The 14493-nt window shown below is 34.9% G+C and overlaps 1 protein-coding gene across 1 annotated transcript in view; it reads left to right on the forward strand.

Moving 5' to 3' along the window:
- Window positions 1-402: 402 nt before the first annotated feature.
- Window positions 403-14493, forward strand: part of LOC129255093 (GATOR2 complex protein WDR59-like) — a 30134-nt gene continuing 16043 nt past the window's right edge. The window contains exons 1-11 of the mRNA XM_064095735.1: window positions 403-1574; window positions 4654-4734; window positions 5285-5322; window positions 7389-7477; window positions 8585-8701; window positions 9225-9302; window positions 9613-9769; window positions 10170-10252; window positions 10842-11105; window positions 11665-11826; window positions 13805-13900. Of these exons, the coding sequence (XP_063951805.1) occupies window positions 403-1574; window positions 4654-4734; window positions 5285-5322; window positions 7389-7477; window positions 8585-8701; window positions 9225-9302; window positions 9613-9769; window positions 10170-10252; window positions 10842-11105; window positions 11665-11826; window positions 13805-13900 (2337 nt within the window). The remainder of the gene's footprint in view (window positions 1575-4653; window positions 4735-5284; window positions 5323-7388; window positions 7478-8584; window positions 8702-9224; window positions 9303-9612; window positions 9770-10169; window positions 10253-10841; window positions 11106-11664; window positions 11827-13804; window positions 13901-14493) is intronic.

Consider the following 14493-nt stretch of genomic DNA (forward strand, 5'->3'; position numbering starts at 1 on the left):
AGGAGATGGCTCATATGATATGTGCCTGCGGTCAATTGGAGTTTGGAAGAGACTTCTAGAGAGGCATTCATTGTTTTTCCCTGCAATGAGAGTGTATATCAGGCAATGGTGCACTCCTGACTCTATTTTTAACAGAAGAGGATAATAACTCATTTTGTGACAGTTGTTGTTCACTGTACATTCTGGCATTTTAAGCTCCCAATGTTGGTCTTCAATTGAATGAACTACATGTAGAGTTTATGGGAATACTTTATACCTGCACATCAGACTACATAGATCTTCTCGGGATAACTTGCTATGAATAGTAATTGAGGAAGTTTTGATTGAAAATCTGGATTGTCCAAGAGACTGTTCCTGTTGCTCCTGCATGTACTTGTATGTGTGTAGATTTAAGAGGTCAAAATGCAACATGGTCACAATGGCATGCCTAAAGAACCTCGCAAACACAACACACCCAAGGAACAAGTTGCTGAAAAACAGAACCGTACTGAGAGAAAACGTCTTCACCTCCAGACATGCTACTTCATGCACCAGAAACAAAATGCAGAACACATAATGAACCAGAAAATTCACCAAGTCCGTGAGGTCTTGCAGCATATTGCCATTTCATCTGGTAACCTAGCAGATCCAGAGTTCCTTTCCAAAGAAGTAACAGCACCATGTTTCATGTACGGAGAAAGAGTAGAGAGCCGGAGACGTTACAGCAAGAGGATGGCTCTATTGAGGTATTTCCTGGAACGGCGACCCAAATCTCCTCAGGGCTTAGGGAAAATGTCACTGCTTGGGGAAACTTGCAAGCAGAAGGTTGATAACAGGAGTGCAGATGAGATTTTCCAGGAGATTCTTGACAAGATTGAAACAGACTCGGAAGAGGAAGTTGAGGAATCAGATGAAAAACTTTCTTTGCCAAAATCTCACCGACCAAAGGACTTCAAATCGAGGTGTGGTTCAGCAGTTACAGGTTCACCCAGGAGTAAATTATTACCTAAAATGGGGCATGGTAAGAAACCAAGACCCAGGACTGCTCCATGTTGGGAGTCATCAAAGAAAACCTTATCAACCGGAGGGAATTCTGTGTGGACCACGTCTGCTAGTTCTATCCAAGACCTGGGTCATTTATCTCCACGCTTACAGATCCTTTTGGAGGATGGTGGCCTATCAACGAGCCATCAAAATGCCTACATCCCATTCTGGGCAGATATGGACCCTGTGAACCCTACTGAGATGAGATCGTCCAGGGGAAAATCTCACAGTTCCGTCAGCTCAACCTCCTCTATTCATGGGTCTCCTCGCCATCAAAAGGAAACCCTTCGACAAATTAGTATGTCTTCAGTCTCCTCTGCCTTCAGCAGTTCATCTGGACGATCAAGGAACAAGCATCACTCAAAGACCTCACCTTCTAGGTCTCCTCACAGAACAATCCGCAGTGAGGAAACGATGACAGTTGATTCCTTCTTCTCATCACGTCCTAAATCCTCTGTCTCTCCTCGTGGCATCCAACATAATGCGAATCCTGTTGATGCCTTCTTCAAAAACTCTAATAGTCCTGAGTCTTGTAGTGATGATCTTGAGGGGTTTGTCTTGCCATCTTTACCTAATGAACGTACTCGTCCTTTCAAGAGACCCACTGTTTATGCTCCTACAATAGCCAGTAGACAGAGGACCATTTGTTCTATTATGGTGTCAGCTGGTAAAAGGAAAATCAGCATTAGTTCCTAGAGGAATTACTGTATCGCCTTATTCGTACATGAAGTGGTTCCAGATTAGGGGTTGTTTTACCATCAGTGTGTACATCTGTCTCATCTGTTGTAAACAAGTGAAATGATGTCTTTTAGTATGTGACGTATGAGGTCAATCACTTAAAGGGGTTCAATTTTTATCTCTCAACTTCATAAATTTAGATTTATCACAATTTTTAGTTTGATTTAATTCATTGTAACTCGTAATACAGACCCTTGTCTGCACATGGCCCATGTCTGCAACCTGGTAAATGAGACTATTTTGGCCAAAATTAGTTTGTGTCTAGAAACAATTGTACCAAGGTATTTTGCTCAAACTCTTTTGATTAAAAAGAAAAACATTTTAATAATGGGGAAGTTACTTTGAATCAGGATCATTTGACAGAGTAAAGTAGGAGTATTTAGCAAACCCAAAGGAAAAATATGTCCTTCATTGCCATAGCAACTTCCATCACGAATTTGAATTTTTGAAATTGAAGTTGGAGGGGGGGGGAGAATAATTTGTATATTTTCTTCTACCAAGAAAACATGGACCTTAGTCATTTATAATCATTGTCAGATTTCGTATGTGTTTCACTTGGATGGTGGAACCAAAGTTGTTAGTGTAATGTCAAACCTTATGATCACGTTTGACTCTCCATCATGTGTTATTTTTGGAATCTCTATGATTTGCCAATTCTACTTACTTGGAAGTTTGATTAATATTGGAACCATTTCTAGTCAATTTGTATACAGCTTCATATCATTTTGTCTTGTTACAAAATTTTTAGGTATATATCAAGTTGTTTGATTCCTCACTACTTGCTTGCCAATACAGTAAACATATGAATGTACTTATACTTCAAACTTACACAAAGGAATTTTGTGCTGCATGTATAATAATTTAATGATGTGACTCATGTGAGATATATGACTGATTATATATCATGAAGATTTGTTGAAAGAATATTGTTTTGATTGGGTGGATTCTAGTCTGGAGCTACATATGTGCGAGTGAAAAAGATTGATTATAGGCAGATTTTGGGTTGTTCAATGAACTGTCTTTGTTGTTAAAAGGGTTTAAATAGAAAGGAATGTTGATCCCAGGGAGGGGGGGGGGGGACTCAAATTATATTTTGATGGGGGTGTGCCTCGCGAAACCCTAAAATGGGGTTCTAAGGAACTGACTACAAGCATAAAATATGGGGTCTTGGGAACTAAATATATACAGGGCGGTGTGAAAAACAGGGTCTACGGAACGGGATCGCGGTACTGTACGTACGATGCACACTAGCGCTGTGCATGTATATGTGGGCGCTAGCAGTGCATGGAGCTGGTAGTGGTTACTTAGGATGGAGTTGTGAAGCTGTGCGTGCAGCTCTCGCATGCAGCTCTCGCATGCGGTGCTCGTGCTGGACAATTTTGGCAGGGAACTGAAAATTAGGTCTGAAAAAGGGGACCATCAAAGCGGCATGTTCCCGTACCACCAATATATGTGAGTGCCTCCCCCTGGGTTTTGATCCAACTATAACTTGAAAGGGTAGAAATTGGTAGATGGACAGATCTAGCTCTGAGAAAACCTTGAAGGTCAAGTCCATGCCAACAAAAATTGATTTGAAAAAAAGAAAATATTTAAACTAGCATAACTCTGAAAATTTTATCAAAATCAGATCTGAAAGTTATAACATTTTAAAATCTCACTTGTTTTTCACGAAACAGTATGAGAATCACAGTGATATGCAAATAGAGAGTTGATGATCTCACTCACTATTTCTTTTGTATTTATTTTTTGAATGACATGATTTTTTTTTAAGATTGGACGAAAAGAGACTCTGTATCAAACCACATTAGACTATAACAGGTAATTCCTCATATTCAGGGAGGAATCGTTATTTTATAGTGAATAAAAAATTGGATAGGAAAGAATACGAATATTTCACACTTTGTATGAAAAAATACAAAATAAATAGAGTCAGTGATGTCATCAATTCCCTCATTGATTGATTTGATTTGATTGACTGATTGTATACATGTACATGTATATGGTTGATTGATTGATTTCCAGGTTGATTTACTGATTGGAAAGTTGATTGATTCAGTGAGTGAATGGTTGATTGATTGATTGGATGGTTGATTGATTGGATGGTCAATAGATTGATTGGATGGTTGATTGATTATTTGCATGGTTGATTGATTAGAAGGTTGATTAATTAATTGGGTGGTTGATTGAATAGTTGATTAATTGGTTGGGTGGTTGATTGATTGGTTGGATGGTTGACTGATTAATTGATAGGATTGTTATTTGAATGGTTAGATGGTTGATTAAATGGTTTGATGGTTGATTGATTGGATGGTTGATTGATTGGTTGGATGGTTGCTTGATTGATTGGATGGTTGATTGATTGGATGGTTGATTGATTGGATGGTTGATTGATTGGTTGGATGGTTGATTGATTGATTAGATGGTTGATTGATTGATTGGATGGTTGATTTAATTGATTTGATGGTTGATTGATTGATTGGATGGTTGTTTGAATGATTGGATGATTGATTGATTGAATGGTTAATTTTGGTTGGATAAATGACAATTATTGACTGATTTATTTTTGACTGATTCAATCAATCAATCAATCAATCAACTAATCAGCAAATCAATTCAATACTATTCAATGTATTGATAAATTGGTATATCAATGAAATGATTGATGGTTTGGTTGAATGATTGATTGATTTATTGCTTAGTAACTGATTGGTTATTGACTGATTTGATTTTTTGGTTCACCAATGATTCAGGGAATGATTGTTTGATTTTAATGAATTATTGATCAATTGTTTTTTAATGAGAGAAAAAAATAGTAATTCAGATACATTATTCTTATAATGCAACATTTTCTCCTTTTATTCTCCCATTCCCCTTGTTCCCTGTCATTTTCAGTAATTTGAACTGGTCTTTGTTTGATCCAAATCTGCTAGCAACAAGCTCTGTTGATACCTATATCTATATCTGGGATACAAGGTAAGAAGACTGTTTGGTTCATAATACTATTTACCTTTTGTATCAAATGCAGGTTTAATCAAACATCACCCTGTGGACAGTTAGTTCATTAGATGAAGGTTCCTAATGTTCACACCAGTTTAACTTAAACCATCATCTAAATTTATATTGCTTGGTAAGCAAAACAAAAATTCAAACATTATTTACATGGTGCATTTCTGAAAATCTTTTCTGGATTCAGTGTCATGCATTCATAAGAAATAATTGCACTTATCAAAATATTGATAAATCGAATATCTGCTATGAAAAAAATGCATCATTTAGTGACCAACAAGTTAACCACATATTTTGACTAATTCAAATCATGGGCCCTTTTGTTTACATGTATTTTAATACGTTTGATGAAAGACCATGATAAACATTTTATCTAGTGTTCATCTGAGCAAGAAGAATATCTTTATTCCCAATACTGGCAAGATATATGTGATATACATGTAATTATTTTGAAGTAACTATTTAAGTCATATAAACAAATTGATTAATTCTTTAATCAACTTTTAATTCATTTTAGGGAAAGCAAGAAACCAGCAAGTGCATTTTCTACTTTTGGTAAGTCTGAATATAAAATCAAAAACATACTCATGAGATTCTATTTGTAACTTTTATTTGGAGAATGACATCTTATCAGTGCAGAGTGCTGTCAGACTTCATGAAATGGTGCCCTTTATGTTTATTTGTTCAATTAATGAATGAAATATATGTATACTTCATATAAATTTGTAAATTTATAATATGTGACCAGCCAGCCCATAGCCAACTGTCAGGGAATGTTCTCTGTAATTAGCCAAAATAGTAGTTCGATATATTCAAATGGCAAAAATTCAAAAGATTTGCTTGTCTGAAATGAAGAGTAATTCTTCTTCATACTGTTGAAGTTTGAAGTTGTAAAGTTGAATAATTTTTACAAGAGTTTCTTCGACACTATTTTTGCAGGCTGCTACTAGAAGTTTCACCATGCACATTTCATGCTTGAGTTAACGGTTTTAACCCCAGAATTCAAACATTGTTTTCTCCTTAATTTTGTTTAAAGCTCTCCCTGAATTTCTTCAGCATTCAATTAAGTACTTGTGTGGGTTAATGTTCATCAATTTTGACAAGTTATGTATATCATTATAAAGCTCAGGATGTGCTTTGTCAAGCTCAGTGGAACTCTCAAAATTCATTTTGGGTGACTTACTGTTGGTTTTAGGATGGCAGGTCACATAAAGGATGACATCATATTCTCATTCTCATATATTGATATATCAACCAGGATTCAACCTTTGACCCCCCCAAAAAGAAGAAGTATAGTCCTTACTTCTATGGAGTGCTAGGTCTCATCTTCGTGGTTGATCATTCATGAAATAAACATTTATTAAGTCATTGAAGTCAATAGCATGCTCTTGATAATTAATTTCTTATTCCATGCTGAAATTAATTTGGGGAAAAAAAGTCACTACCGTACAGGATTAAAGGAAAATATCACCTTGGCATGTAGTTGGTTTGAAAAAAAGCAAGAGAAACATACTGGTGAAGCTTAAAGCAAAAATCCATCAAAGATTATTTAATTGTGTTATTGATTTTTCAAGCTTTGATGAACATGTACAAGCAGCTCCCGCATTGGTCATATGATATTAATTCATTGAATTTTCATTTCTTCAGAAAACTGTGAATATATTTACTTGTGCAGTCAATACATTATCAGACGCATCATTGAATATCAGGTTGTATTATAAGAAGAGAAAATGATGCAGCCATCATGAACCATTAGAAATTGGGAATTTATGAAATTTACATTACATGATGTATAGGAAGGCTGCTCGCATATGATGTCACAAATTCAAATCTTTAAACGATCAGTTATCTGTTTTACTTGCAAGGATTTTCATCAAACCTTGACCAATATTTTCTCTATTTTTCTGCTTTTATGAAAAACACCTTTCTCCTTAGGGTGATCTTTCACTTTAAAATCATTTGTAACTCAACCTGGCATATCATTGTCAGCTGGCATTCCCTGAAAGTAGTCTTCAAACACAGACTTAAATATGACACTTTTACACCAAACCCTATGCAGCAGCAAAAGTAAATAAATAGAAATAAAAATGGTGTATTGAACAAAAAAAATTGTTCGCGGCCCAAAGGCTGAATTACAGATTTTCAGACATAAAAGCAAATATACATGAAAATTACGACAACATAATGAAAATTAGAAACACAATTCCAAAATACATAAAAATAATAATCACATGCCTGAGGTAAATAATACATACATGCCTTATTGTGAAATCAATCATCTTTGTAATTCAATCATTCTATAACCATTTATTATTTAATTCATTATCATAATGAATCTAAGATTTCATTATTATTTTTATCATTTACATTATTATCATAAGAAATTAAGTATTGCACGTAGAGAAGCATTGACGCTTTATATTATACTCATCAAAAAATTAAAGGAGATGATCGTTCATAATTTCCAACTGGTTTACAAGTTATTACAATGAATGAATCTAGTCTCACACTTTCAAACTGTGCTTTATTCACTATGTAAAAACTGAAGGTACCATAAAAAGTGTGGTCTATATTAAAGAGCACAACCCAATCTCACTATTTTCCTCCTAATTGTTTTCTAGCTGGAGCTGGTCAGGTGAAATGGAATAGGAAAGATGAGCACTGCCTAGCAACTGTCCATGATGGTGATATCAGGCTGTGGGATAAGAGGGTAAAGTCACTGTAAAATATCTTAAAGATAATCTTGTATAAATTCCATGTCGTCGAGCTGTGAATTTTTGCATTTATTCATGTATGTTTTGGAATGGACACAAAGTGATTCCTCTCCCCTCCCCTCCTTCCCTCTTCCCTCCATCTCAATCTTTTTTTCTCTCGCTCTAGCTCTTTATCTCTCCACCTCATTTCATTTATGTACTTCCATATTACCATGAAATCTATAATATACATTTAAAATTAAATTTGATGTCAATATTCAATGTAAACACAGAGGCCCGTATTCTGAAGTCAGGTTTATAAACTTAGACCACAGTCTAACTCTGTACTAAAATTATGGGGAGCCAAATTTAAAAAATTCTGGTTTTTAATATTTCTTATGTTTACTATTTAGTTTTATTTTGCTTTCATAATGAAGAAAAATACTTCAGGTATCGTTCACAGACAATTAAGGACAAGTGTCAAATTGGGGGTTTTTTGCCCCAATTTGGCTCTCCATAGTTAAACCACAACTTTAAACCAGGGTTTAATTTAAACCCGAGTTTAGAATACGGGCCAGAGTGACAGCAAGAAAAGCACCATAGCTTTATAATTGCTGCAACTTTTAATAAAAAAAAGATACAGTAACTCCACTTCTTGTATTTCATATTAAAATGCAGATCACAATTTCCATGAGTGTCATACTTCATTTCCAAAACTCATATTGACTACCAGTAAAAACCAATGGCCTATTAAGCCCCCCCCCCCCAAAAAAAAAAATTGGGGACCCAGACATGGCATATGAGGCAAAAATTTTAAAAAGTGAGAAAACAAAATTTGTGACTTTTTTAATCAAACAACCTTTTATTTGAAAGCTTATGAAATATTAAAGAAATCATTTCACCCTTTTCCCTGTACCCTCTTTTCATTTTTTCTTGGTCGTGAAACTTTTCTGGGTCCATGGCTCCCCAAGCAGCCCCACATCTGTACGCCAGTTATAAGGACCAATGTATCTGAGCTCATATTACTTCTCTCATCATGGGGACCCTTTTTCACAAATCTCACAAAGTTTAATACCCAAATGTTGCTATAAATCTGCCTTCTCATTTGGTATTTATGTTAACAGAAAGGGAATCAAGCAGTGAAGTACATCTCTGCCCATGTATCCAAGATCTACTCGTTAGACTGGGACCCTAACAATCAATCACATCTTATCACAGCTAGCCAAGATTGCTCGGCAAAGGTGAGAAAATAAACCGTCTATACTGCTGTATTCATGTACTGTATGAGTTATTTTGAGGGCATTGTTGTACCGAGACTAGTGATTAATAGCAAAATTCAAACAACAACAAATTCTGATTGATTGATGGTGGGTATGTTATGATATGCATATGTACAGCTATCTTTATTTGCCATTGTCATTTTGCGATTGATTGCCAAACTGTGAGTTATAGAGTTAATTTGTTATAATATCAAATTCAAAATGCCGGTTAAAAGCTACTGAAATCCTTCAATCTGATTGGCTGATAGTATTATTATGACAAGTCTTTATGAAACTGGATCCAGAATTGTCTAATGAACTTCATGTATGATTGCTGTAAATAGTAATTTCTGATGCTCAATTTGTTTTTAAATTGGGAAGAGGATGCATATTCAAGTATTTCTTTTAACTGAGGGCAATGTTTCTCAAACATGCTACTATTCATGTACGTGAAGTTTGATATAAATGTGTAACATTTTCTAAATTATATTTTGTTTTACTGAAGGTCTGGGATACAAACAATCAGCAGAAAGCTGTTCTTGAAATCAGGACTGATGCCCCGCAATGGAAAGTCAGATATACAGTAAGTGGCAGCTCCAAAAGTTTCATTAATGGTATACATTATACCCGGTATATTTATTTTACCAAATTGGAGGATTCAAATCCATTTGCATCTATCATTGAATGTTACCGTAACAACTCCCCTCTGAAGATCTATTTTTCCCTCGCTTTGGGCAAAATATAAATCCCTTGGGAAAAATACAACTCCATCAGGGGAATTAAATGTCATATTCAAATGATATTAAATATCATAATTCATGACATTTTTATAAATCTTTGTCACAATACCCCTAAAGCATAATGTCTTATTACATTGAATTTGATGCCAACAGCCATTTGGTGATGGTCTGATAACCATCACTATGCCTCAGCTCAGGCAGAGAGAAAAGAACTTACTGATGTGGACTCAATCTAACCCTGCAGCCCCAATCCATTCCTTCACCGGTCACAGTGACGACATCCTAGAATTTCAGTGGAGGCCAAAAGATGGTAAGACAGTCTGAATTCAGACTTTCCAACCTATTTTTGGCCATAGAAACACCTTTTCATGAAGGAAAGGTGTCATCCTTTCATGATTTTCACACATTTCTTTATTAGTTCTAAGTGCAATCCTTGAGACTTACAAGATAGCTCTGTTACACAAGGTTTAGCAATTTGATAACAGGGCTGTACAATCATCAAGCTTTTTGTTCCAGGGCTTAAATTATTAACAGTATTATTTCGACTCACTTTAATGCACTTCATGAAATGGGTTCCAAAATACAAGCATTTTGATTGGTTGATTGGTACCACAAGTCACATATTCATTATTCCTAGCAAGCATGTGATGCATAGTGAGCAAGTGTATATACAAGAATAACAAATGATAATAAGTGTTTGTTTTCCACAGCTTCGTATTTTGACTACCACATGGTTACCTGGGCTCGGGACTACACACTCAGGATATGGAGAGTAGAGCCATACTTACAGAGGGTGAGAAACAAAATTTTTTTATTTGATGACATGATTTCTCTTTTTTATGATGCTATTTCCAAGGTCTTATTGCAACTACACTGTAGGCCTACATATGATATTCAGTACTTAGGCACATATTTTTTATTTATACATTTGTGGTCATTTGATTGGATTCTGTACGAACTGATTTTGAAATAGTTACCACCATTGGCATTTATCTTTAATAATACCACTGAATTATTCTGAAGTAGCCTATAGTTCAATAGTCAACCTTATCTAAATCATCTGCACATATGTGTGCACTTCTCATGACAACACAGTGTTTTGGTAGGGAAGGTATTCCCAATTGTTGTATGATCGGATGGGTTTTTTGTCTGGACAGAACAGCAATTTCAGGAACTTTGCAATCGATATTTCATTAATCGTTTGAAAGATGAATCAGACAATATTGCAACGCACAATTATTTTGCTGTTTTATGCACAAATTTTGAGAAAATCCAGAGCAGAAGATAATGTATTTTATCTGCTGAAGTGTCCAGATATCTGATCCCCTCCCCATCCGTTTTGAATAATTTTGCTTGAATGACTAAAATATGTTTTCATCCAGTTGTGTGGTGTTGAAGTCCACGACCTGAACCTCAGCGGCTCCAGTGAGATAGAAATCCTTGCATCCCCTCCAAAGTCTGGTTCATCGGTAGGCGTGGCATCGTCGGCCTCCCCCGCTAGACAGCTTCTTGGAAGCAAGGAGATGATTGGTGGAGGGGTTGGAGATCAGAACCGATCACTGAGTGATTTAGATGAATCTATAACATCCCTAGAGCAGGAGTTCAAGTCAGTAGCACGTATCACCCCACAAACTAGCATTGAACCTGTAAGTAGTTCATCCATGGCATTTACCATTCCTTTCTTATAATTTGAGTTTTTTATTTTTAGCGTTACTTTGTTGTATTTCATATAATATCTTTTTTTGGGGGGCACTCTGTTTGATTTTCCTAGTTTATAGCTATTCTCTTTTTTTTCACTTTCATTTTTTTTAAATTCCATTTTCAAAGGGAATTAAGTGCTGGACAATGAAATGCAATCAACGTAACAACAAACATATACATATATATACATACAATAGAGGAGAGACTTCATTAGAGGGTTAATATTCTGATATTAACTTTTGAAGATTGACCGGATGGGTGCTTCATAAAACTGTAAGTTATGAGCGACTTTCCAATGAACTGGTGATCCTTTCTTGTGGTAAATGATTTACACCAATTTTTTATTGATGCTGATTTAGCGCGTAAGAAAGGTTCATCAGTCGTTCGTAAAGTCACTCTTAATTTACAAACCGCTTTATGAAACATCTACTTGATCTGATTTTATTGCTATTAGAATGTGAGGAGTTGGATCTTAAAATTGATTCCTTCTTTGCCTTCATTTAGGATCTTGGAAACCGTAGTTGCCTTATATCTGCATCCAACAATCGTCACACCGTCCGAATGAAGATGTCATTCCCACCCCAGTACCCAATCAAAGTTAGCCCTAAGCTATCCATCATATCTCCTACCACACTGGACAATCAAACAAGGATTAAAGTACTAGAGGTAAGAGTTTGATTATTTTATTGCTTGCTATTTATCCGCTGACTACTGGAACTAGGTGGTCCCCGTACAGGGTCTATGGGAATTATTATTCATTATTATAAAGTCAGTTGAAAAGTAAGATATTTTTGGCACAATATGATCAAGAAGGTTCCAACTGGAGATATAATCTGCTAATTTTATTGTGCAATTTGAAATATTGCTGTTCATTTTGGTTTTTACTTTATAAATCAAGATTGAGGTGTCTCTGCAATGAATGAGTTTATGTCCTTGAGATGTGTGTAATTTATATTAATCCTCCACCAAGGACCAACAAATGAAATTGAGCTCTTCAAGCATTTCAAAACACTTAGTGGTATCCAGTCCAGGTCTACATTCAGACTAAACAAAGATGTTAATCAACTTTTTTATGCAGAACTCTTCTTCATTTTACAAACTCTTAATATCTTCTTCATTTTACAAACTCTTAATATCTTCTTCATTTTACAAACTCTTAATATCTTCTTCATTTTACAAACTCTTGATATCTTCTTCATTTTACAAACTCTTAATATCTTCTTAAAGAGAGGTTAACACAAGCAATTCATAAAAAAATTCTTTGGTATCATTTTTACTGAAGGATACAAATATATATTTTGAACTTGGTGGTGAATGAGTTGACAACCTGGGGAGTTTATCATGAAATAAATTGTTGGTGATTTTTGCTGATTAATTTGCTCTGAGCCAATCAGATGCAAGGATTTGGGTAGCTTAGTACACAAATCAGTGAAAATCAGTGAATCATGAATTTTTATTTCATTAAATTGGCTCATGATCACTATTTGTCATGAAAACATGTTTTTTCCTCATTCTTTTCAGTTTTCAAAGCTGTTACAACTTTTTTTATATAAAGGGGTAGCAAACTGACCGACACTGTGGTCTAATCAAATGTGTGCTATAATTTTTTAGTCTTAAAATAAATGTGTCTATGATCTAATTTGTATAGAGAAAGTAAAATGTTTTGGGAGGAAAAGTACTTTTTTAGCATTTTGGTATCATAGTAATTGCAATATGAATGTACTAGTATTGAGTAGTTAATTAATGTGTTATTCAAGTGGATGTATATTTCAAAAGAATACTTTTCAGAATATTGCATCATGGGTTAAGAACCTGACTAGATTTGAGTAGTTGAGGAGCTGATGTAGTGAAATACAAGGCTGCTAGTTCATATTGCCTTTAAATATACAGTAGGTACATTTTGTACACCAACTTATGTCTGTTAAAGTACTAGACTAGACATGCACTATTGATCAATCTAGGAATTTTGCATGTGGCTTTAAAAAATGACCAATTCAAGCATTTTTATAACATCTCCTTCCAGTGAAAACAATAGTATATTCTTATGATTTTCTGAAGGTAGAAGATCACTCATGCATGCAGTAAGTGGGATAGAAGGTTGTTCATCAACTTGCTGAATTCTTTCTATATATCGACTCACTTTTGTCAGTGTGTATATCAACATGCTTTGATTAGTCATGCATCATTGTCTACAGTCAATCAGATTTACCTATTCAGGCATGTACATGTAATATCTTCCAGGAAAACTTACATAGTGTTTACATTTTATGAAGGTATTACAGTATAAAGTAGGAATAGTGAGCTTCTTTATTTCTTTTTGAAATGCTTTTCTGTACACCAACTTGCTTTTTAAATGTCCGTTGGATTAGTCACGTTGTCAAGAGTCAGAGTCGTGTCTTTTCTGCAGGAATCCTGCAAGCAGTCTTTCATTACCAATTCTCACACTTCATCATTGACAAAACAATGGGAACTGCAGGATAGCTGCTATGAAAAGATGTATGTTACCTAAATAGCAGGATCATTGTTAAACGGCGTGGCACAGACTTTAACAATTTGCCTTAATAGTCATGTACAGTTGATTAGATAAGCTCGAGTTGATTACCTGTTCAGGCTTCCCATATTATATTCTTTTCATTTTCTGAAGGTATTGAACCATTCCTGTATGCAGCAAGTGGAGCTTGAGAGATTCTGCATATCAACTTGTTTTAATCAACTCATTAACATCATGGAAGGCTTGCAGGTAAGGGCAAAAAAATGAATTGAAAGTATAATCCAATGAGAGCCGATGGTACCTACTTGTGTATTAAAAAAATTATACATAACTCCCGGGTTCTGTTCATAAAGGCATGTTAGCAACTGAACGATTTCTGTAACACATTTACATGTACCATTAGGCATTCAGATTTAATGATTTCAGTAGCTTTAAGTTGTTATTGCAAATTTGTTATTATAACAAATGTTATGAAATAGTTTCGTGGTCAGTGGTTTAAAATCACAGAATCACTAAACATTTAAAACAAATTGTTTTGTAATGTGTCACAGGTGTACCCTACATCAACCTACATTGCTTTTATGTAGTTATGCATTCAATATAAATTTAATTAAATATGTTTTATTCTTTTATGACAAATGATACTGTATAATTCATGTTCAAAATGATATTTCTGAAAATGGAAGAAAATCAATGTTTTATTTGAATGACAAAGTCTCTACAATCATAATTGTCTTATTTTTGTAAGATAATTTGGTTATTATTGTAAGTCCTTCTTTAATTTTCTTATCCCTCTGTGCCTTGGAATACATGCCATTAACTATTAAGGTGTCGTATAAATG

The sequence above is a fragment of the Lytechinus pictus genome, chromosome 2, assembly GCF_037042905.1.
Source record: "Lytechinus pictus isolate F3 Inbred chromosome 2, Lp3.0, whole genome shotgun sequence".
NCBI lineage: Eukaryota > Metazoa > Echinodermata > Echinoidea > Temnopleuroida > Toxopneustidae > Lytechinus > Lytechinus pictus.